Source organism: Taudactylus pleione, unplaced genomic scaffold (assembly GCF_031769625.1).
Source record: "Taudactylus pleione unplaced genomic scaffold, aTauple2 ptg000278l, whole genome shotgun sequence".
Classification (NCBI taxonomy): Eukaryota; Metazoa; Chordata; class Amphibia; order Anura; family Myobatrachidae; genus Taudactylus; species Taudactylus pleione.
Genome location: NW_028284680.1, coordinates 6,134,996 through 6,162,141, shown reverse-complemented (window position 1 = coordinate 6,162,141; position 27,146 = coordinate 6,134,996). Strand labels below are relative to the sequence as shown.

Below are 27,146 nucleotides of genomic sequence, written 5' to 3'. Positions count from 1 at the left end.
CACACATTGTCTAGTGTGTGTAAGCCATTAGTGTGTAGCACCAATACCGGGACCTTTCACTGACAGTAACATTGGGCTGTTTATCGGATCGGTAGGAAAGACGCTCTGTTTGAGCCTCTCTCTATTACTACTGGAGATTACGTAATTTCTCCACAGAAGAGAGCACTGGGAATAGGGGAGAAGACAGGACAGGCCGGAACCGGGGCGGCTGAGTGGTCCATTTACTAGTCCGTAGTAAACACACACATTAGTAAAGGCAGGGCTATTTTTCTGGAAAAGTAGGTTCAGGAACTGTGGGTATATATATAATATATATACACACTAGCTGGAGTACCCGGCGTTGCCCGGGATTTTAAGAATGTTTGTTTACACATCATCCTCCAACCAACTTCTCCTTAAGCAGGCCTCACGAAAAGTGTGACAAACTTCCCCATCAACAGTCCTAAGGTCTTCGAAGGAAGTAGGACCTGTAACGGTGTAAATCAAACTTCGGAGATAGAAGCATTCAAAATTTGTCGGATGTACAGTGTAACAACGGCCAAGAGCTTCTGTTGCTCTGATACCAGGATGACCATGTACAGCGACTCCCTGTTTTCTGCGCATAAAAACTTTGGGAGAAGCATTCCATGTGTAAAGTACAGCAGGGTCCTTGCAAAGTCATAATTTTGACACAGTTCGAAGAAAGAAGTCAATGTTGTTGCGTAAGAGAGCTGAGAATGCAGGGAAAGCCTGCTAAAGCTCTCTTCGATAATAAACATTAAGATCAGGACAAAACATGACAACATAAAATGCTTGCTCCGAGGCCCTACCCATATGCTGTGAGGCCCCACAATGAGCGTACAGCAAAAATTGTGTTTTGTTAATTAATTAAAAATTAACAGTAATTAATTTCGATTTAAAATTTTTTTAGTTTCCTTCGCCATGTTTTAATACGCTCGTATGTAAAATTTCACGATCTTCGCTTGTAAACTGTGGATTTGTTTAGAAAGACAGAAGGACAAATTTTTGCTTTTATATAGTAGAGAAGATAGAAAAGAAAAAATGGTAGATAAGCTAAATCCTTTTGTAATTCCGGACTTGACCTATAGAGGGTGAATGCTATGCAAAAATTGTGTTTTTTAATTAATTAAAAATGAACAGTAATTAATGTCGATTTCATAAGACAGAAGAACAAATTTTCGCTTTTATATAATAGATATTCTATATACATATCTATCATATATACACATACATATAGTATTTAGAAAAGAAGATACTCAAAGAGGACTCCAAGATATAACTTAAATGGAAAATACATTTGGACGAGGTCATGACGTCATAGTTAATGAGAGGTTCAGGAGCTGAGGTCCTGCTTGATGCTGCTGAAAAACAGCACTGAGTACACTTTAGTAAAAATAACATGCACATTTATTATTTTGCACATAATAATCATCATCATCATATATACACAAGTAAAAATGATATCAACTACAATAATACATACATTAATGCTAACACTAAACACATTAGTAATAAAATTACACAATTAGTGATAATAATTGGGCAGCACAGACGGTGTAATGGCTAGCATTACTGCCTTACAGCACTGAGGTCGTGGGTTCGATTCCCACCACAGCCCTAACTGTGTGGAGTTTGTATATTCTCCCCGTGCTTGCTTGGGTTTCCTCCAGGTGCTCCGGTGTCCTCCCCCATATACTGGTAGATTAATTGGCTCCTATCAAAAATTAACCCCTAGTGTGTATGTGTGTGAGCGTGTGGTAGGGAATATAGGCCCTCATTCAGAGCCGCTCGCAATTAACGCTCGCTCGCTCGTTCATAAAAAGGGGGTGGCTATTCAAATGAACCGTTCGCTCTTTGCGGTCTGTTGCCGCCTCCATGTCTGAACGAGCGAGCAAAACATACGCTCGTTTATTTGATAAAAACGCCCCCTGGCCGCTCGCATCATACGTCATGTCCGCTATTTATTAGATTAATCGAGTACATCGAACAGCGTATGAACTGCTCGCTCTTCTTGTGGTTGGTTTTTTCAACCACAATATTGCGAGCAGTTCTGACTATAAAATAACCCAGTGACGTGGTCATTGACGCTGCTGTATTAATTATGCACACCCATAAAACGCCCGCTATGACCTTTAAGCACGCCTGCGTTCTCATCTCCACCCCCTTTTCAAGCACCTTCCCCTGTTACCACCCACATACGCCTCATTCTGTCACTCAAATTAGCAGGCACTCGCTATATAGCGAACAAACGATTTTCGGCCGCACTGACTGGTTCGCGCATGCGTACTAAAACCGTACGCATGCGCGGATGTGCAAATATCGCTCGGAACGAGCGTACTGCCGCTTACGAGCGGCTCTGAATGAGGGCCATAGATTGTAAGCTCCACTGGGGCAGGGACTGATGTGAATGGCCAAATATTCGCTCCACTGTGGAATATGTGTGCACTATATAAATAACTGGTAATAAATAATAATAATACACGCATTAGGGGATGTAGTTACCATCCCGGCAGTCAGAATACCGGCACTGGAATCCCGAAAGTAGTTGGAATCCTGCCGCCAAAATCCGACCACTGTCATTCAGAAGGTAAGTATTAGGGTTAGGGGGAAGGTTAGGGTTACAGTGGCAAACGCAGGATTTTTAAGGGGGGGTTTCTAATTTTTTATTTTTATATATATATATATATATATATATATATATATATATATATAATTTTTTTATTTATATTTGCTATGTATGTAAACATACACACACCGAGCATACACACACAGACACACCCACACACAGGGCTGCCATCAGAAATGGTGGGGCCCGGTACTAACAAATTAGGCAGGGCCCCCCTCCCCCGCGATATGGGGCAGAAGTGGGCGGAGCTGTGGATGTGGGTGGAGCTATTTTGGGGGTGAGAGACAGGGAGGGCTGGACCTATTGGGGGCACAGATTAATCGTTCGTAAATTCTGTTATATTTGCTGTGCTGACATTTTTATTTGGATGTTTTTAATTTAATATATCTAAGCACAAGATGTATTGTGTGTGTATATATATATATATATATATATATATATATATATATATATATATATATATATTACATACACAAACAAACAGAGCCTTAACTAGACTTTTTGGTGCTGCGTAGCTATATTAAATTAAAAGCATGTAGGTGTCAGCACAGCAAGTAATATAACAGCACTTACCCACATTTATGTGTGTGATTATATATATATATATATATATATATATAATCACACACATAAATGTGGGTAAGTGCTGTTATATATATATATATATATATATACACATACAAACTTACCTGGACACTCTGCCATCTTCCTGACTCTGGGAGCTCAGAGGACAGCCAGCGCAGAGTGATGTGCGGTACCGCGTGTCACTGGTGGAATGCATGCACCGGCAGCTGCCAGAGAAGAGGAAGAGTCTTGGTGGTATTTAATACATGGAGCCGGTCGCAAGCCAATCACAACTCGCTGAACGGCAGCCAGCCAATCAGCAGCGGCCACTGCTGATTGACTGGATGTTGTTCCACGAGCTGGGATTGGCTCGCGGAACTGCAGCCAATCAGCAGCGGCCGCTGCTGATTGGCTGGCTGCCGTTCCGCGAGCTGCTGTGATTGGCTTGCGGACGGCTCTATGTATTAAATGACACCAAGTCTCTTTAGTTCTTTGGCTGCCCCCGGTGCATTCCAGCAGTGATGTGCGGTAGCGCACATCACTGCATTTCACACCACCGCTACCCGGGCCCCCTCTCTCTCTGGGCCCGGGACTGGAGTCCCCGCAGTCCCCCCCTGATGGCGGCCCTGCCCACACACATAAGCATACTTACATACACACAAGCATACTTGCACACGGCATGCATTCTGTACATATATACATACACACACACAAGAAAACTTACACACAGCATACTGTACATATACATACTTTAGTTTACATACACACAGCAAGGAGACCGCTGTACATCTATACCCTTTCCATAACATGATTTTGCTGTGTTAAAATGAAAAAAAAAAGAACATTTTGTAAACCATCCATGTGCCCCAGTTTTTTCCCAGAGCTTTTTTGTTGTCATATGCAGTCACAAGAGCACTCTGCTGCACCTTCTTCAGCCCATTACCGAACCCCTTGCTCTCAGCTCACACTGCAGACATCAAAGTATCCTACTCAACCCCAGGCCAGTGACTAGCTTCCACAGCTCTCTGATGTTCTGCCCGTCCTATAGTGCAGCCTCCACACTATCAATGTCCCCTGCAAAACACTTACCACAGCTCCCCACTGCTGAGGTAGTGATTCCGCGTCTCCGAGCCTAAGCGCTGACGCTGCCGGCAGTCACCAATGAATGCAGGTGGTGGGGAGGAAGGGTGTCAGCTTCGCAAACCCGGAAGCACTGCCGCTGGCGGGCCTGCAGACAGCTTGAGCCGGCCTGGCAGAGGAGACGATGGGGCCGACCCAGCTGGAACTTTTCCCGGTGCCGCCCCCCCCCCCCCGTCAGAGCTTTCTGTCTGTGGAGCCGCGGCAGCTCCATTGCACCCGCAGCTAGTGCAGATATGGAGACAAGACGGTCTCCATCTCTGAAAAACAAATTTGGCTATCAGGGGGGTTTCTGGGTACTTGGAAACCCCCCCTGCGTGCGCTACTGGGTTAGGCTACGGTGGGGGTTTAGGGTCAGGCTGCGGAAAAGGGGGTTAAGGGGAGGGTTAGGACACTTACTTTTCTAACACTTTTACACCCAAATTCCGGGTCTGATCCGGGGTTGGAACAGTGGCCCTGATTCAGAATCGACAGCCGCCACCTTTTGGTGCGAGACCGGGAGCGACGGAGCGCCCGTTGCTAGCCGGGTCTCGCACATGCGCACGTCGGAGCCGGCTCCAGCATGTGCAGTGGCCTAACATCGACCCGCTTGCGAGCGGGTCTGAATCAGGCCCAGTGTTCCAATCCGGATCAGACCCAGTATTTAGCCGGCGCCGACCCAGGACATTCCCGAGTCGGGGCCGTTCACATCGGAGTCGGGTCTGCATAGACCTGGCTTTTCCGGCGTTGAAGTGGACGCTTGGAGATGATGTCATCTCCAAGTGCCACTGAAGCCGAACCAATTGGGCGGGATCCAAGTCATCGTGACCCAGATTGCGCCGTTTAGACTGCAGGGTTTCACGGGTTGCTCCCGTGTTAAACCCTCTAGTTACCTGGGTTGGATTACAGAGTCACTCGACCCGGCGATCCAACAAAATAAAATAAAACAAATAAATACAGGCATTGTTCTAATGTATTTCTATAGCAGGGCTAATTATGCAGCACTGTACAGAGACTGTGTCATTCACATCAGCCCCACCCCCTAAGCAGTGGCGTTACAAGGGGGGTGCGGGGGGTGCAGCCCGCACCCGGGTGTCACCCGCCAAGGGGTGACACCAAGGTGCAGGCTCCCCCTCAGTGACAGGAGCCAGGTGCTGCACTTTAGTATTAATTGCAGCACTCGGTTCCTGTCAGTGAGGGAGCCGGCACCGCACATGCCCGCGCCTCCTGCATCCCCCACCGGCACCACCCCATTGATAGATTTTGGTTACCACGGCCACGGGCTGGGTTCGGGCCGCGGGACCACGCCCCTCGCTCAGTGTCACGCCCCTTCCTTGAAGACCAGGGCCGTGATGTCACGCCCCTCGCCTATTGTCATGCCCCACCTGAGGCCATGCCCCCTTTTCGTCAGTTGCCGCGCGCATGGCGTCTCTCCCCACACCGGGTGTCACCACGGGGAGAGACGCCACTGCCCCTAAGGAGCTTACAGTCTACATTCCCTAACTCACAAGCATACGCTCCGATATACACACTGTACAGAGAGTCATTCACATCAGCCTCACCCCCTAAGGAGCTTACAGTCTACATTCCCTAACTCACAAGCATACGCTCCCATATACACACTGTACAGAGACTGTCATTCACATCAGCCTCACCCCCTAAGGAGCTTACAGTCGGCTGCCGGTATTTAGGCAGTCAGCTTCCCGATTGCTTCCCCCATAGAAACCCTCCCTTGGCAATGGCCGCAGTGCATGCGTGGTCTGCAGACCGCACATGCGCAGGATCCAAGCACAGTAGTGAAGTGACCGCTGTCTCTGAAGGTGGCACTTCATACATCCGGGTGGTATGATCTGCAATGCGATCATGAGCGCAAATGCGATCATTACTAAATGGGCCACACACATATATATATATATATATATATATATATATATTGTGATAGGATCACTGGTAAAGTGGTCTGTGACAGGGACATTTATCCCAGATTCCTGTCCTATGTGTTTAAAATCCCCAGGAGAAAGTCTGCAGTGTAGCAGGCTTGAGTTTCGGCTTTTTGAAAAGCCGGTTTGGGACCTGGGGGTTGTGGGTGAGAGGAGAGGGAGGGCTCCACCCACGGCCACTCCAGGTTTTGGTTCTCGCAGCCTGGTAACAGGCTTGTTAGTTTTCCACCTGAGAGTGGCCAATATAAGCCTAGTGTGTTGAGGGCTGATTGTCTCACCTGGGAGAGCAGGCAGGGAGTTTGCTCAGAGAGACTTGAAAAACCTATTTGTGAGTACTGTGCTGTGCTTTGTTGCTGGCGAGGGCATTAGGCCCTGCCAGGTTCTGGTAGTGAGGGAACTACCTGTGAAGTTAGTGCCCCGACAGGGCTAGGATTTATATTTATGTTTTCTTTATATTTCTGTCATTGTACAATAAAGACTGGCGCCGACCAGCTTGTACTTGCATCCAGACTGGTGTGCTGCTTCCCTGCTGCTGTGTGTGTGTGTGTAAGGAAGGAGTCCTCTACCCAGGAGAGGGACCCCCTAACCTAACTGTGTCACAATATGATGGAGAATGCGGGCAACCCACACACACTGAAGTTGCAGCAAGAGGAAAACTTTCCATTTAAAAATTAAAGGGACAGACACCCAATTTGTGAGTGTGGAAATAACACTGTGTCCTTGGAGTCCCATAGAGGAGGCGTCAGCCAATGCTCAGAGAGGCAAGGTTCAGCTTCCAACCTACACCCCAGGACAAAATGGAGGACATTATTAAGGCCTTGCTACAAGCTACAACAGCTAAGCAGGAATCTACCAGAGCTCAGCAGGAGACGAACAAACTTCAGCAGGAATCTACCTGGGCTCAGCAGGAATCTACCAGGGCACAGCAGGAATCCACCAGGGTGCAACTGTTGGCCTTGGAGACAGCCCAGAGGCAACAACAGGTCGCCATCGAGGAAACCTGCCAGGCCATAAAAGAGGTGTTACAGCACCTGGTCGCCCGGCCCAGAGATGTTACTACTGGTCCTCCCACCACCACTCACTCCGTACGAGCCAGTCACTTCCTCCAAAAGATGACTTCGGGCGATGATGTGGAGGCCTATCTCGCCGCATTTGAAAGAACGGCCGAAAGGGAGAGTTGGCCCCAGGAGCAGTGGGCAAGTCTGGTGGCACCTTTTTTGTCTGGGGAGCCATAAAAGGCCTATTTCGACTTATGCCTGGCTGATGCCAAGGACTATAAAAAACTAAAACAGGAGATCCTAACTCACTTGGGAGTCACCACCTTTGTTCGTGCCCAACGGGTCCACCGCTGGGAGTTCCATATGAACAAGCCTCCACGTTCACAGATGCATGACCTCGTCCATCTGTCCTCAAAATGGCTACAGCCCGAGACGCTGACGGGACCACAGATCGTGGAAAGGGTCGTGATGGACCGGTATCTGCGATCGGTACCTGCGACTCTGCGCAAGTGGGTGAGCCATGCAGACCCTAAGTCCGTGGACCAGTTGGTCGAGCTGGTGGAGAGGTACGTGGCGGCTGAGGAGTATGCCCCACCAAGCCCCGATGGCGCACCGGCGAACTCCACAGACACTGGTAAGACTGTTCCAGGGGAGAAGGGTGCTGGGCGGTGGGATGTACCTAAGACTGAGGGTGTAGAACCTGGAGACAGGCCTTGCCAGGCCAGGAAGGTTCTTGCCCCGTAAACGACTAGACATTAATATGATTCAGTGTTTCCGGTGTGGTGACTTCGGCCATATTGCCGCTAATTGTTCACTTACAACTGAACCTATGCAATGTGATACTGTTCATGTCTACCGCAGGGGGTCTTTCTTTGCACAGACTGCCTGTACGGCTGACCGGCAGGCTGAGACTGATAAGCACATGTGTGTACTCACTGTCGATGGCAACCGAGTAGAGGCACTGTTAGACTCTGGTAGCTTGGTGACACTTATAAAAGCTGAGCTGGTGAACCCCTTGAGGCATACAGGGAAAACTGTTGGTGTGACCTGCATACATGGGGATACTCGATATTATGTTACTGCCGAGGTGAACATCGAGACACCATGTGGTTCTGCTATAGTTTCTGTGGGTTTGGTACATGGTCTGGTGTACGATGCAATATTGGGGAGAGACTTTGCTCACTTCTGGAAGTTGTGGGAAAGCCGTTTTGTTCCAGTGGTGAACAACCCCGATCCATTTCAGAAGGTTGTCGATGTAGTGGAGGAGGGAGTTTCTTCTGAGTCAGAGGTACTCCCTTTTTCTACTATGATTGGCGAACTAGAGAATGCGGAGCGTGACGGTGGCCCGCCAACTGATGTGCCTCCCATTGAGGTGGGAAGTGTTGTTGGGCCAGTTGATCGTCTGCCTGACTTAGAGGTCAGAAGAGAGGTCTTTGCCGTGGAGCAGTTGAATGACCCTACTTTGGTAAAAGCCAGGGAGAATGTAAAAGTAGTTGATGGTAAACCCATAGACCCTGATAGTCCTTTGTCCTATCCCCACATGGTAATGTGTCAGGATTTGTTATTTCAGGTGACTAAGAAGGGGGAAGATGTTGTGGAACAACTAATAGTTCCATTGCCTATTATAGAGGTGCCGATAGTGAGAGAGCACCTGAAACAGGCTCAACAGGCACAGCAGAGGGTATACAACCGTAATACTCGGTTACGCAGCTTTGCTCCTGGGGACAGAGTGTTAGTGTTGGTTCCCACTGTGGAAAATAAACTTTTGGCTAAATGGCAAGGGCCCTTTGAAATCTTAGAAACAGTGGGACAGGTCAATTACAAAGTTTACCAGCCGGGGAAAAGAAAGCCGGAACAGATATACCATATAAATCTGTTAAAGCCCTGGAAATATAGAACGGTACTGTCGGCAGTCCGAGTCCCTCCAGTAAATCCCGGGCCCTTAGTTCCTGAAGTGACAGTGGCAGAAACCCTGTTGGCAATTCAACAACGAGAGGTCAAGGAGTTTCTGGTCAGAAATAGGGTGCTGTTCTCTGACGTACCTGGGAAAACCTCGGTCGTTAAACATGACATCATCACTGACCCAGGGGTTAAAGTTAATCTAAAGCCCTATAGGTTACCAGAAGCACCAAGAGCATCGGTGTCGAAAGAAATTAAAAATATGCTAGAGTTAGGGCTTATTGAAGTATCACATAGTGAATGGTCAAGTCCCATTGTGTTGATTCCAAAGCCCGACGGGAGTGTGCGTTTCTGCAATGACTTCCGAAGGTTGAACAGTGTTTCAGAATTCGATGCCTACCCGATGCCACAGTGGAGAAGGAGGCGTTGGCCATAATGTGGATGTCCGAAAGTAAGGACAGTAATACGAGATGGTTCTTGGCGTTACAAACTTTTACATTTTCAGTGGAACACAGGCCAGGGGGCCTGTTGTTTAAAGCAGACGCGTTGTCACGCGTTCATTGTTTGGGGGCTTCAGTTGTTCCGCCCCATAGGTCGAAACAAAGGGGGGGGATATGTGATAGGATCACTGGTAAAGTGGTCTGTGACAGGGACACTTATCCCAGATTCCTGTCCTATGTGTTTAAAATCCCCAGGAGAAAGTCTGCAGTGTAGCAGGCTTGAGTTTCGGCTTTTTGAAAAGCCGGTTTGGGACCTGGGGGTTGTGGGTGAGAGCAGAGGGAGGGCTCCACCCACGGCCACTCCAGGTTTTGGTTCTCGCAGCCTGGTAACAGGCTTGTTAGTTTTCCACCTGAGAGTGGCCAATATAAGCCTAGTGTGTTGAGGGCTGATTGTCTCACCTGGGAGAGCAGGCAGGGAGTTTGCTCAGAGAGACTTGAAAAACCTATTTGTGAGTACTGTGCTGTGCTTTGTTGCTGGCGAGGGCATTAGGCCCTGCCAGGTTCTGGTAGTGAGAGAACTACCTGTGAAGTTAGTGCCCCGACAGGGCTAGGATTTATATTTATGTTTTCTTTATATTTCTGTCATTGTACAATAAAGACTGGCGCCGACCAGCTTGTACTTGCATCCAGACTGGTGTGCTGCTTCCCTGCTGCTGTGTGTGTGTGTAAGGAAGGAGTCCTCTACCCAGGAGAGGGACCCCCTAACCTAACTGTGTTACAATATATATATATAGTAACACAGTTACAATTATGTAATTATGAGACCACCGGTCTCATAATTACATCCCTATGGATCATATGTATGAATATGAATATATATATATATATATATACATACATACATACATACATACATACATATGATCCATAGGGATGTAATTATGAGACCGGTGGTCTCAATTCCAACTGCGGAATCCTGACATGGGATTTAACAGAGACGTCGAAATACCGACGCCTATGTTAATCCCGACGCCGGAACGCCGAACCGAACGATCTCCTGCCAGGTAAGTACAACACTTAGCCCGGGGATGGGGGGGGTTAGGATTAGGAACCACCGTGGGGACTTAAGGTGCCTACACACTAGGCGATGTGGTCACAATAGGATATCGTGTGCGAATTCCCTTGAACTTTCCCTGGCAGCTCCCCAGCACTCCAGGACATTATGTGCAGCAAAAGCTGAACCCCTGGACGGTTGGTGCCGGGTTGATTGTGTATAGTGTGAGTAAAAAATAGATTAACTAATATTGTCTTATGCTGTGGAACTGGAGGTCCCAGCAAGCCTCACCCGCATGCTGGTACTTGGAGAACCACATGTACCAGCATTCGGGGCATTACGGGCCCGTTGGTACCTGTAGTTCCACTACAAAAGTAATATTAAAATAAACACAGGACACACACACCGTACAAAGTATAAGTTTATTAAACATACATGCACTCACACATGTACTCATACTCACCTATGTATCCCTGTAGCATCGGTCCACTTGTCCAGTAGAATATCCATAGGGGACCTGTGAAAAACAATATACTCGCCGTCTCCTATGCGAAGTTCGGTCCTCTTCATTCCAAAGTAGGCACCCAGGGACTTGGCAACAAAAAACGGAAATGGCGGAGCCACGAACTGAAGTACCGTTCTATAGGAACGGTACTTCCAGAATGAGAGCTTAGTGGCGGGATTTCACCATGGAAACCCCACCGGTGAGCGTTCATTGGCTGAGGGACGCGAGCCCACCGCCTCTCAGTCAGTGAACGGTTCTCACCATTGAAGTCAATGGTGAGAACCACAAAGGTAACTCAAGGTTGGGGTTAGGCACCCCCCCCCTGGGGAAGATTAGGGTTAGGCTAGGGGAAGGGGGTTGGGGTTAGGCACCCCCCCTGGGGAAGATTAGGGTTAGGCTAGGGGAAGGGGGTTGGGGTTAGGCACCCCCCCGGGGAAGATTAGGGTTAGGCTAGGGGAAGGGGGTTGGGGTTAGGCACCCCCCCTGGGGAAGATTAGGGTTAGGCTAGGGGAAGGGGGTTGGGGTTAGGCACCCCCCGGGAGGGTTAGGTTTAGGGTGCGGGGAGGGGGGGGGGGTGGTTAGGTTTATGCACCCATGGGGGTGGGTTAGGCACCCCTAAGGGAGAGTCAAGGGGAGGGTTAGTATACTTAACTACCCCAGCCGGGATCTCCTCCGTCGGCCATCTGCTGTCGGGACCAGCCACCGGCATTTCAATTCCATTCCGATTATTATTCTGAGTGCTGCCGTTTGTGTTTGTGTGTATATACATATACATGATTACACACACACACATACATACATATATACACACACACACATACATACATATATACACACACATACATACATATATACACACACACACACACACATACATATATACACACACATACATATATACACACACACACACATACATACATATACACACACATACATGTATATATACCTATTCACATATGTATATATACATATGTTTATGAACATGTATATACACACATATACGTATACATATACGTGTAAATATATGCATATATATGTATGCAAACACAATGACAATATGGACCAGACAGGTATCAGACTCCATGAGGAAAGTGAGAGGGGGGACGGGATCGCAGGGTGTGGTGGTACCGAGGGGTGGAGGGGGGTCTCGATTGCTGTGTGCGGTGATCTGTGGGGGGGGAAGAGGAGGAGGTATGCCGCGATTGTGGGTGTGCAGTAGTCCTGGGGGGAGAGAGAAAACTTCCGCGATCTCGGATGTGCGGTAGTCCCGGGGAGGGGAGTGTGGGGGGGAGAGGTTGGTGCCGCGATGGCTGGGGTCTGGGAGGGAAGGGAGGAAGGTTCCGTGATCGCGGGTGTGCGGTATTCCCGGGGGGGAGGGAGAAGGCTGCCGCGATCACGCGTGTGTGGTATTCCCGGGGGGGAGGAAGAAGGCTGCCGCGATCGCGGGTGTGCGAGGGGGGGAGTGAGGTAGGTGCAATCACGGGTGTTTGGTAATCCGGGGGGGGTGCCATGATCGCAGGGGCAGGGTCGTCCCGGGCGGGGGGGGACGGGCGGTGAAACTAGTGTGATGGACAGGTACCTGACTGAAGTTCAGCAGCAGCGCTGCAGGACAGATCCAGCTGCAACACTGATGCTCACTGCCGCTGACAGGGATCCCAGGCTGGAAGGTGCACGGTGGAGAAGTAGGCGGACACTACTGGCCAGTGTCCGGCTACTTATCGTTCAGTTGGGGGGAGTGTTCCCCCTACACTAGAACGATAGTTGGTGAAAATCAAACATGTTTGATTTTCTCCAACTAGTTGGAACGACGGTTTTTGGCCGTTTTTTAGCGTGTGGGAGCAAACGGCTGGCTATCGTTTGCTCCCACACACTAGACGATTATCAATCCAACCAGCCAGCTAGTTGGCTGGTTGGGACGATATCTTTCTGGTGTGTGGGGGCCTTTAGTCTGCAGCCAATTAAACTACCAGTACCCGGTGAAATCCCATGCAAGCATGGGGAGAACCTGCAAACTCCACACATATATGGCCTTGTTCAGAAACCTAACTCATGATCCTAGTGATGTAAGGCAGCAGTGCTAACCACTGTGCCACAATGCTGCTGTATTATTATTGGGTGAAGTGTTATCATATCAGTGATAATAATAAAAAAAACGTTAAATGCTATTATACATCAAACAGACCGTTTTGGAGCCAGCAGAGGTGTTTCTCTATACAGGTCTATATATTATATTTGAAAACGCGATCTACTGCGCTCTAGTATTGGTATTAGGCCGACTACGGCTGCGCTTCAAAAAATCAAGAGGGGTCCACCTCTTATACGGCAAACTTGAAAGGGATAGGGATGAAGTGTGCTCGATAGTGGTCAATTTAAATTGTACTATTTGTCTAAAATAACAATAATGCACAATAGTAATATTTTAATGACTATTTTATTTTATAGATGCTCTGCACTCGTAGTGCTAGTGAATATTCAATTGAATGAAACAGTATATGGTCATAAAAAATGAATAACTGTCATTTAAAATCACTGCGGGGGGTCAGCTGCAGATCCGTAACTAGTCTTTTTGGTGCCCTGTGCCAGAAGGAGCATTGGCGCCCCCCTCATTTTTCAAAGGGACATAATGCACCCAAAAAAGGGGAATGGCCTCATGGGGAAAGGCCAGGGAAGAGATAGGAGAGGCCAGGAGATGCTGGGGATGAAATAAGAGGAAGGTACAAGCAAGAATGATAATAAACAGAAATTTGACAGGCCCAAACAGCGCCCCCTGCCCTGCGGTGCCCTGTGCGATGGCACCGGCCGCACTACCCTAGCTACGGCCCTGGTCAGCTGTTCTTGGAGGGATCAGCTCTCCATATGGTCTCTGCTTTAGGCTTGTACCGTATGTTCCCCAGGAAACCGTTGTGCAGTTGTCAGTGAATAACAGGTATATAAAATGTTAGTAAGTCTATAGTGTCAAATGACTAGTGTCTGTCAATACACCACTGCGGGGGGTCAGCTTTTCATTGAGGGATCAGCTCTCCGTATGGTCTCTGCTGATGCTTACAGGCCCGCCAAGAGCCGTGGCGGGCCCCGGTAATAGGGGGCGTGGCCTAATAGGGTAGGCGTGGCCACGCCCCCTTGCCGAGAGGGGAAAAAAAAAGATTTGAAGCGGCGCTGGGGAGGGGGGTGCTCTGAGCCCCCTCAGCCCAGCGCAAAGCCAGGGGGGGCGCGATCAGTGTGATCGCTCCCCCGCACAAGCATAGGAGACTGCTCCAACTGCTCCAAATGCAGCTCAGCACACGCTGTGTGCTGAGCTGCTGTGAGGGAGGGGGGTCGGATGTTGGTAGATGAGCGGCGTCCCGCATATAAATTCTCTTACTTGATCTAATGGTCTCAGCGTCTTACATATATGTATGTCTTCCTCATAAGTAGAGGAGTAATGACCATATGTATGTCTTCCTCATAAGTAGAGGAGTAATGACCGTATATATGTCTTCCTCATAAGTAGAGGAGTAATGACCATATATATGTCTTCCTCATAAGTAGAGGAGTAATGACCATATATATGTCTTCCTCATAAGTAGAGGAGTAATGACCATATGTATGTCTTCCTCATAAGTAGAGGAGTAATGACCGTATATATGTCTTCCTCATAAGTAGAGGAGTAATGACCATATGTATGTCTTCCTCATAAGTAGAGGAGTAATGACCGTATATATGTCTTCCTCATAAGTAGAGGAGTAATGACCGTATATATGTCTTCCTCATAAGTAGAGGAGTAATGACCATATGTATGTCTTCCTCATAAGTAGAGGAGTAATGACCGTATATATGTCTTCCTCATAAGTAGAGGAGTAATGACCGTATATATGTCTTTCTCATAAGTAGAGGAGTAATGACCATATGTATGTCTTCCTCAAAAGTAGAGGAGTAATGACCATATATATGTCTTCCTCATAAGTAGAGGAGTAATGACCATATATATGTCTTCCTCATAAGTAGAGGAGTAATGACCATATGTATGTCTTCCTCATAAGTAGAGGAGTAATGACCGTATATATGTCTTTCTCATAAGTAGAGGAGTAATGACCATATGTATGTCTTCCTCATAAGTAGAGGAGTAATGACCATATGTATGTCTTCCTCATAAGTAGAGGAGTAATGACTGTATATATGTCTTCCTCATAAGTAGAGGAGTAATGACCATATGTATGTCTTCCTCATAAGTAGAGGAGTAATGACCGTATATATGTCTTCCTCATAAGTAGAGGAGTAATGACATATATATTATATGCTTATTGGCTCACTACACCAGGTTGTGTATTTCTCTATGTAAAAAGGTACTTTTCAGTATATTAAAATATAGTGTCCTGCCTGCGCCAGTGTTCTATGAAGTCTGGATGATTACTTGTAGTTTATATAGACGCCACCAGAGGGCAATACGTAACCAATATTATGGTTTTTTAAATAATTTGCTGGATAATTCCAATGTAAAATCATACCGCTTTTATACGTAAATTCCGGGTCTGACCCGGAGGTTCCAATTGGCATCAGACCCGGAATTTCCCCGGCGCCGACCCAGGATATTCCTGAGTTGGCGCCGTTCACGAGCTGGGTCTGCAGTGACCCGGCTTTTCCGCCGTTGAAGTGGACGCTTGGAGATGACGTCACACAATTCAGTATTACCGTCTCTGCATGTATTCGCATCGTGAAGAATTCAAACACAATAACAAACACATAAGCTGATGCGTCCGGCTACTCATAGCACTGCCACAGGGAGCAGATTTGCACCTGGATAAACCATATCGTGATACAGGGGAGCAAATGCAATTAGTTTTGTTTTTCTTGCACGCTAGGAAATACTGCCTGCTTTTAGGTAACATACAGATACTGAGCAGCTTTATATTTACACTGCGAATTAGAGTCATATTGGTTACAGCTATGCGATGACTGATGGGGGCTGGTGGTCACTGCCACAGACATTGCACACAAGGCTATAAGGTTCTCTCCGTAGAGCTGCTACTGGGAATATCAGAAGTGTCTGCAAAATGTATCTCTGTACTTCTCATATCTCATATCCTCATATCATATCTGTACTTCTCATATCTCATATCCTCATATCATATCTGTACTTCTCATATCTCATATCATCATATCATATCTGTACTTCTCATATCCTCATATCATATCTGTACTTCTCATATCCTCATATCATATCTGTACTTCTCATATCCTCATATCATATCTGTACTTCTCATATCTCATATCATATCTGTACTTCTCATATCCTCATATCATATCTGTACTTCTCATATCTCATATCCTCATATCATATATGTACTTCTCATATCTCATATCATATCTGTACTTCTCATATCCTCATATCATATATGTACTTCTCATATCTCATATCCTCATATCATATATGTACTTCTCATATCTCATATCATATCTGTACTTCTCATATCCTCATATCATATCTGTACTTCTCATATCTCATATCCTCATATCATATATGTACTTCTCATATCTCATATCATATCTGTACTTCTCATATCCTCATATCATATATGTACTTCTCATATCTCATATCATATCTGTACTTCTCATATCTCATATCCTCATATCATATATGTACTTCTCATATCATATCTGTACTTCTCATATCCTCATATCATATCTGTACTTCTCATATCTCATATCCTCATATCATATATGTACTTCTCATATCTCATATCATATCTGTACTTCTCATATCCTCATATCATATCTGTACTTCTCATATCCTCATATCATATCTGTACTTCTCATATCTCATATCATATCTGTACTTCTCATATCCTCATATCATATCTGTACTTCTCATATCTCATATCCTCATATCATATATGTACTTCTCATATCTCATATCATATCTGTACTTCTCATATCCTCATATCATATATGTACTTCTCATATCTCATATCATATCTGTACTTCTCATATCTCATATCCTCATATCATATATGTACTTCTCATATCATATCTGTACTTCTCATATCCTCATATCATATCTGTACTTCTCATATCTCATATCCTCATATCATATCTGTACTTCTCATATCTCATATCCTCATATCATATCTGTACTTCTCATATCTCATATCCTCATATCATATCTGTACTTCTCATATCTCATATCATCATATCATATCTGTACTTCTCATATCCTCATATCATATCTGTACTTCTCATATCATATCTGTACTTCTCATATCTCATATCCTCATATCATATCTGTACTTCTCATATCATATCTGTACTTCTCATATCTCATATCCTCATATCATATCTGTACTTCTCATATCTCATATCCTCATATCATATCTGTACTTCTCATATCTCATATCCTCATATCATATCTGTACTTCTCATATCCTCATATCATATCTGTACTTCTCATATCCTCATATCATATCTGTACTTCTCATATCTCATATCCTCATATCATATCTGTACTTCTCATATCTCATATCCTCATATCATATCTGTACTTCTCATATCCTCATATCATATCTGTACTTCTCATATCTCATATCCTCATATCATATCTGTACTTCTCATATCTCATATCCTCATATCATATCTGTACTTCTCATATGTCATATCCTCATATCATATCTGTACTTCTCATATCTCATATCCTCATATCATATCTGTACTTCTCATATCTCATATCCTCATATCATATCTGTACTTCTCATATCTCATATCCTCATATCATATCTGTACTTCTCATATCATATCTGTACTTCTCATATCTCATATCCTCATATCATATCTGTACTTCTCATATCCTCATATCATATCTGTACTTCTCATATCTCATATCATATCTGTACTTCTCATATCTCATATCCTCATATCATATCTGTACTTCTCATATCTCATATCCTCATATCATATCTGTACTTCTCATATCATATCTGTACTTCTCATATCCTCATATCATATCTGTACTTCTCATATCTCATATCATATCTGTACTTCTCATATCTCATATCCTCATATCATATCTGTACTTCTCATATCTCATATCCTCATATCATATCTGTACTTCTCATATCTCATATCCTCATATCATATCTGTACTTCTCATATCTCATATCATATCTGTACTTCTCATATCTCATATCCTCATATCATATCTGTACTTCTCATATCTCATATCCTCATATCATATCTGTACTTCTCATATCCTCATATCATATCTGTACTTCTCATATCTCATATCCTCATATCATATCTGTACTTCTCATATCCTCATATCATATCTGTACTTCTCATATCCTCATATCATATCTGTACTTCTCATATCATATCTGTACTTCTCATATCCTCATATCATATCTGTACTTCTCATATCCTCATATCATATCTGTACTTCTCATATCATATCTGTACTTCTCATATCATATCTGTACTTCTCATATCATATCTGTACTTCTCATATCCTCATATCATATCTGTACTTCTCTTATCTCATATCCTCATATCATATCTGTACTTCTCATATCTCATATCCTCATATCATATCTGTACTTCTCATATCTCATATCCTCATATCATATCTGTACTTCTCATATCTCATATCCTCATATCATATCTGTACTTCTCATATCTCATATCATCATATCTGTACTTCTCATATCTCATATCCTCATATCATATCTGTACTTCTCATATCTCATATCCTCATATCATATCTGTACTTCTCATATCTCATATCATCATATCTGTACTTCTCATATCTCATATCCTCATATCATATCTGTACTTCTCATATCTCATATCCTCATATCATATCTGTACTTCTCATATCCTCATATCATATCTGTACTTCTCATATCTCATATCATCATATCTGTACTTCTCATATCATATCTGTACTTCTCATATCCTCATATCATATCTGTACTTCTCTTATCTCATATCCTCATATCATATCTGTACTTCTCATATCTCATATCCTCATATCATATCTGTACTTCTCATATCTCATATCCTCATATCATATCTGTACTTCTCATATCTCATATCCTCATATCATATCTGTACTTCTCATATCTCATATCATCATATCTGTACTTCTCATATCTCATATCCTCATATCTGTACTTCTCATATCCTCATATCATATCTGTACTTCTCATATCTCATATCATCATATCTGTACTTCTCATATCTCATATCCTCATATCATATCTGTACTTCTCATATCTCATATCATATCTGTACTTCTCATATCCTCATATCATATCTGTACTTCTCATATCCTCATATCATATCTGTACTTCTCATATCTCATATCATATCTGTACTTCTCATATCTCATATATCTGTACTTCTCATATCCTCATATCATATCTGTACTTCTCATATCTCATATCCTGATATCATATCTGTACTTCTCATATCCTCATATCATATCTGTACTTCTCATATCTCATATCATATCTGTACTTCTCATATCCTCATATCATATCTATACTTCTCATATCTCATATCCTCATATCATATCTGTACTTCTCATATCTCATATCCTCATATAATATCTGTACTTCTCATATCTCATATCATCATATCTGTACTTCTCATATCCTCATATCATATCTGTACTTCTCATATCCTCATATCATATCTGTACTTCTCATATCTGATATCATCATATCTGTACTTTTTATATCTCATATCCTCATATCATATCTGTACTTCTCATATCTCATATCCTCATATCATATCTGTACTTCTCATATCTCATATCATCATATCTGTGCTTCTCATATCTCATATCCTCATATCATATCTGTACTTCTCATATCTCATATCATATCTGTACTTCTCATATCCTCATATCATATCTGTACTTCTCATATCCTCATATCATATCTGTACTTCTCATATCCTCATATCATATCTGTACTTCTCATATCCTCATATCATATCTGTACTTCTCATATCCTCATATCATATCTGTACTTCTCATATCCTCATATCATATCTGTACTTCTCATATCATATATGTACTTCTCATATCATATCTGTACTTCTCATATCCTCATATCATATCTGTACTTCTCATATCATATCTGTACTTCTCATATCCTCATATCATATCTGTACTTCTCATATCTCATATCATATCTGTACTTCTCATATCATCATATCTGTACTTCTCATATCTCATATCCTCATATCATATCTGTACTTCTCATATCTCATATCATATCTGTACTTCTCATATCCTCATATCTTATCTGTACTTCTCATATCTCATATCCTCATATCATATCTGTACTTCTCATATCTCATATCCTGATATCATATCTCTACTTCTCATATCTCATATCCTCATATCATATCTGTACTTCTCATATCCTCATATCATATCTGTACTTCTCATATCCTCATATCATATCTGTACTTCTCATATCTCATATCATATCTGTACTTCTCATATCTCATATCCTCATATCATATCTGTACTTCTCATATCTCATATCCTCATATCATATCTGTACTTCTCATATCATATCTGTACTTCTCATATCTCATATCATATCTGTACTTCTCATATCATATCTGTACTTCTCATATCTCATATCCTCATATCATATCTGTACTTCTCATATCCTCATATCATATCTGTACTTCTCATATCCTCATATCATATCTGTACTTCTCATATCCTCATATCATATCTGTACTTCTCATATCTCATATCATATCTGTACTTCTCATATCCTCATATCATATCTGTACTTCTCATATCCTCATATCATATCTGTACTTCTCATATCTCACATTCTCATATCATATCTGTACTTCTCATATCTCATATCCTCATATCATATCTGTACTTCTCATATCTCATATCCTCATATCATATCTGTACTTCTCATATCTCATATCCTCATATCATATCTGTACTTCTCATATCTCATATCATATCTGTACTTCTCATATCATATCTGTACTTCTCATATCTCATATCCTCATATCATATCTGTACTTCTTATATCCTCATATCATATCTGTACTTCTCATATCATATCTGTACTTCTCATATCCTCATATCATATCTGTACTTCTCATATCTCATATCATATCTGTACTTCTCATATCCTCATATCATATCTGTACTTCTCATATCTCATATCCTCATATCATATCTGTACTTCTCATATCTCATATCCTCATATCATATCTGTACTTCTCATATCTCATATCCTCATATCATATCTGTACTTCTCATATCTCATATCATATCATATCTGTACTTCTCATATCCTCATATCATATCTGTACTTCTCATATCATCATATCATATCTGTACTTCTCATATCTCATATCTTATCTGTACTTCTCATATCTCACATCCTCATATCATATCTGTACTCATATCTCATATCCTCACATCATATCTGTACTTCTCATATCTCATATCCTCATATCATATCTGTACTTCTCATATCTCATATCCTCATATCATATCTGTACTTCTCATATCTCATATCCTCATATCATATCTGTACTTCTCATATCTCATATCCTCATATCATATCTGTACTTCTCATATCCTCATATCATATCTGTACTTCTCATATCCTCATATCATATCTGTACTTCTCATATCTCATATCATATCTGTACTTCTCATATCTCATATCATATCTGTACTTCTCATATCTCATATCATATCTGTGCTTCTCATATCTCATATCCTCATATCATATCTGTACTTCTCATATCTCATATCCTCATATCATATCTGTACTTCTCATATCTCATATCCTCATATCATATCTGTACTTCTCATATCCGGCTAAAAACACATTTCTTGGTCAGTTATTAACTTTGTGATTTGTTATTTAACTCCGAAGTTATCCTTTGTCTGCAATCATGCTGCTTAGTCTTCTGGAATGTGCAGGAGACTCATTCATTTCTGGGCGCTCTCTCCCGCACACTCCCGTATTCGGCTGCCTCACTGTACAGCGGCTCTCTCTCCCGCACACTCCCGTATCCGGCTGCCTCACTGTACAGCGGCGCTCTCTCCCGCACACTCCCGTATCCGACTGCCTCACTGTACAGAGGCGCTCTCTCCCGCACACTCCCGTATCCGGCTGCCTCACTGTACAGCGGCGCTCTCTCCCGCACACTCCCGTATCCGGCTGTCTCATTGTACAGCGGCGCTCTCTCCCGCACACTCCGGTATCCGGCTGCCTCATTGTACAGCGGCGCTCTCTCCCGCACACTCCCGTATCCGGCTGCCTCACTGTACAGCGGCGCTCTCTCCCGCACACTCCCGTATTCGGCTGCCTCACTGTACAGTGGGAGTGCACTGCTGCAATTACACTGTGCCACCTGCACCTCCCACATGGGTCTTTCCCCTCCCCCAGCTCCCGGGAGAGCCCAGGTAAAGGTTGGTAGACTGAGGCCTATTTCACACCTGTCGGTTTTGCCCGTCCGGGCAAAACTCCAGGCAGAAGTTCGCCGTTTTTTTCAGTGCCTTTCACATGCTGCGGCTTTGAGCCGTTTTTACTAGTTTTTTTTTTTTACTACTTATTCTGGGCATGCGCAGCAGCACCTGCTGTACAAGCTGGCCGGTGTGTGAAAGGAAACATTGTTTCCTATTGGGCTATGTCACACCTGCCAGTTTTCACCAGCCGGAGAAAATCTGGGCGTTTTTTGCCTGGTGTGAAATTTATTGGTGAATGGAAGCGGGTGGGTCCTTTCACAAGGCACGGGCACGGCATGGTCGCTGTGTTACAGCCGGGAATATCCACTGAGAAGGATTGCTGCTGTGCCATGCCCGGCACGGGCCAGTGGTGTATTGGCCAGTGGTGTATAGGAAACAATGTTTCCTTTCACACACACCGGCCGATTTGTACAGCAACTGCTGCTGCGCATGGCCAGAAAAAGTAGTAAAAGAAAAAAAAAACAGTTAAAACAGCTTAAAGCCGCAGCATGTGAAAGGCACTGGGTGCCTGAAAAAAACGGCCAGCTTCTGCCTGTTTTTTTGTCGGCCGGGCAACACCGGCAGGTGCGAAATAGGCCATACACCACTGGCCTGCAGGGACGGTATGGGCACAGTGGATATTCCCTGCTGTAACACGGCGACCGTGCCGTGTGAAAGGACCCACCCGCTTCCATCCACCACTAAATTTCACACTCGGCAAAAAAACGCCCGGATTTTTGCCGCCTGGTGAAAACCGGTAGATGTGAATAGCCTTTACAGTCAGAGTTAATATTAATAAGTGCACTGACCAGCCACATAGACAGATGTAGATGTTGGCTATCATTTTAATAACATTTCCAGACACATGACACAAAGTTCTGTAACACGCTGGTTGCTGTAACATTATGAATCACTAACAGTCTTGTTTACTAATTAATGCTAATCCTTCATATGCAAATCCTTAATTGCAAAATCAAGAATTGGCAACTAATGCTGTACGTAATGTTTGGCGGATTGCTATGACAGCGAGCTGTATGTTTGGCGGATTGCTATGACAGCGGGCTGTATGTTTGTCGGATTGCTGTGACAGCGGGCTGTATGTTTGTCGGATTGCTGTGACAGCGGGCTGTATGTTTGTCGGATTGCTATGACAGCGGGCTGCATCATGTTTGGTGGATTGCTATGACAGCGGGCTGTATGTTTTGTCAGATTGCTATGACAGCGGGCTGTATGTTTGTCGGATTGCTATGACAGCGGGCTGTAAGTTTGGCGGATTGCTATGACAGCGGGCTGTATGTTTGTCGGATTGCTATGACAACGGGCTGTATGTTTGGCGGATTGCTATGACAGCGGGCTGTATGTTTGGCGGATTGCTATGACAGCGGGCTGTATGTTTGGCGGATTGCTATGACAGCGGGCTGTATGTTTGGCAGATTGCTATGACAGCGGGCTGTATGTTTGGCGGATTGCTATGACAGCGGGCTGTATGTTTGGCAGATTGCTGTGACAGCGGGCTGTATGTTTGGTGGATTGCTATGACAGCGGGCTGTATGTTTGCAGACTATTTCTGAAGAGAATTTACTTCATTTGACCAACGTCCTTATTTTGTATTTACAGAAAGTGGAACGTTAGAAATATGTCGATTCCTTTTTCAAACACAAATTATCGCATCCCCCAAGGTTTTGCAAATCTCCTTGAAGGGTTGACCAGGGAAGTACTAAGACAACAGCCGAAGGATATACCGCTTTTTGCAGCAATATATTTCGCAGGAATCCTTAAAAAGAGAGACGGTGAGTGGTGACGGCGCACACAGCAATTCCTATCGTATGTACACGTGTCACACAGTAATTCTTATCACGTGTACATGCATCACACAGCAATTCTTATCACGTGTACATGCGTCACACAGCAATTCTTATCACGTGTACATGCGTCACACAGCAATTCTTATCGTATGTACACGCTTCACACAGCAATTCTTTTCACGTGTACACACACGTCACACAGCAATTCTTATCGTATGTACACGTGTCACACAGCAATTCTTATTGTGTCTACACGCGTCATACAGCAATTCTTATCGTATGTACAGGCGTCACACAGCAATTCTTATCGTATGTACACGCGTCACACAGCAATTCTTATCATGCGCACACGTGCCACACAGCAATTCTTATTGTATGTACCCGCGTCACACAGCAATTCTTATCATATGTACACGCGTCACACAGCAATTCTTATCATATGTACACGCGTCACACAGCAATTCTTATCATATGTACACGCGTCACACAGCAATTCTTATCATATGTACACGCGTCACACAGCAATTCTTATCACGTGTACACACCCGTCACACAGCAATTCCTATCGTATGTAAACGCGTCACACAGCAATTCTTATCATATGTACACACGTCACACAGCAATTCTTATCGTATCTACACGCGTCACACAGCAATTCTTATCGTATATACACGCGTCACACAGCAATTCTTATCGTATCTATACGCGTCACACAGCAATTCTTATCGTATGTACACGCGTCACACAGCAATTCTTTACACGCGTCACACAGCAATTCTTATCTTGTGTACACGCATCACACAGCAATTCTTATCTTGTGTACACGCATCACAAAGCAATTCTTATCGTGTGTACACGCGTCACACAGCAATTCTTATCATGCGCACACGCGTCACACAGCAATTCTTATCTTGTGTACACGCATCACACAGCAATTCTTATCGCGTGTGTATCACCAGTGGCAGAGAATGGCTCACTGCGGTTTATGCCAGCCCCGCCTCCTAACCTGTGATGTCACATGAGGGGACAGGGACAGAGGTAGTAGAAAGTGGAGAGCTGTCCAGCTGATCCAGACGGCTCTACACACTGCCAGATGCAACGGTACTGGGCGCAGAATACCGTTCCAGGCACCCTCCTAGCCAGATTCAGGGGCCTTATGGTAGTGATGGTGCCGCTCCCAGAACCCTGCGCCCTGGACAGTGTCACACAGCAATCCGTATTCCGTATGTGTCACCACTGTCATTAAATGTCCTCACTCTCACTTCTCCACACCTGCCAACTAAATGCATTAGATGCAACCATTGTAAGGACAGAATCAGTTATTCATTAGGAAAACAGTAACAGCGTAACAATTTACTAAGAACCTGTGACATCGCTAATTCTACTCACCATATGACCGGTTCCTAGTGACTGGATAGGCTGCATTCTCACTGATGTCACTGGCTCCTAGTGACTGGATAGACTACATTCTCACTGATGTCACTGGTTCCTAGTAACTGGATAGACTACATTCTCACTGATGTCACTGGTTCCTAGTGACTGGATAGACTACATTCTCACTGATGTCACTGGTTCCTAGTGACTGGATAGACTACATTCTCACTAATGTCACTAGTTCCTAGTGACTGGATAGGCTGTATTCTCAGTGATGTCACTGGTTCCTAGTGACTGGATAGGCTGCATTCTCAGTGATGTCACTAGTTCCTAGTGACTGGATAGACTACATTCTCACTGATGTCACTGGTTCCTAGTGACTGGATAGACTACATTCTCACTAATGTCACTGTATTCTCAGTGATGTCACTGGTTCCTAGTGACTGGATAGGCTGCATTCTCAGTGATGTCACTGATTCCTAGTGACTGGATAGGCTGCACTCTCAGTGATGTCACTGGTTCCTAGTGACTGGATAAGCTGCACTCTCAGTGATGTCACTGGTTCCTAGTGAGTGGATAGGCTGCACTCTCAGTGATGTCACTGGTTCCTAGTGAGTGGATAGGCTGCACTCTCAGTGATGTCACTGGTTACTAGTGAGTGGATAGGCTGCACTCTCAGTGATGTCACTGGTTCCTAGTGAGTGGATAGGCTGCACTCTCAGAGAAAGGATATGGTGCGCTCTCCTGGATACTGTTTGTAAGAGTTTTAATAGCTTTAAAAGCTTTGTCCTAAAACTGGTTCCATGTCTTCAGAAGTGACAAAACTGGGAAATGACTTATTGGCAGTCACTTTAGGTAATGAAGTCAGGACGTGTTATTTAGATCGTGTAAGTGTTACAGCACGCTCCTCAGTACAGAGCTGGGTCAGAATATGTGGCATTATGTGTACAGGGCTGGAAAGTCTGTGCTATAATGTAGTGTGTGTATAATACTCTAGGATCACTCAGTGCTGTACTTTCTCTTCTCAGACTCCGGCTATGATCCAGCAGAATGGGGAGCTGCTCTAGACGACAGATACTATAACAACCACTCTTTTCAGGTATGTGATCACCTTACAACAAACTTATGCCTCCTGCACCCATGGAAAGGATGAATGGGAAGAGGTACACGAAGTATACTATAAGGGCTCCACTGCCTGTGTGTAGTCTGTTATTGTCATTTAATGTGATTACAGACGAGGGCAGGAAGCCGCAAATCCATCTCACTTAGTAACAGGCTGCGCAGAAGAGACGCAGAGAAGGATTTACTAAGTGTCGGTTCTGATCTCAAGATTTAAAGTGGCC

The 27,146-nt window shown here is 44.2% G+C and overlaps 1 protein-coding gene across 2 annotated transcripts in view; it reads left to right on the top strand.

Annotated features, from left to right (window-relative positions):
- The window catches only part of SPA17 (sperm autoantigenic protein 17), a 154,518-nt gene that overhangs the window by 3,208 nt on the left and 124,164 nt on the right, over nt 1–27,146 (top strand). For both annotated transcript variants that reach the window (XM_088481807.1, XM_088481806.1), the window contains exons 2-3: nt 24,242–24,414; nt 26,832–26,902. In XM_088481807.1, the coding sequence (XP_088337933.1) occupies nt 24,261–24,414; nt 26,832–26,902 (225 nt within the window). In that variant the 5' untranslated portion in view covers nt 24,242–24,260. The remainder of the gene's footprint in view (nt 1–24,241; nt 24,415–26,831; nt 26,903–27,146) is intronic.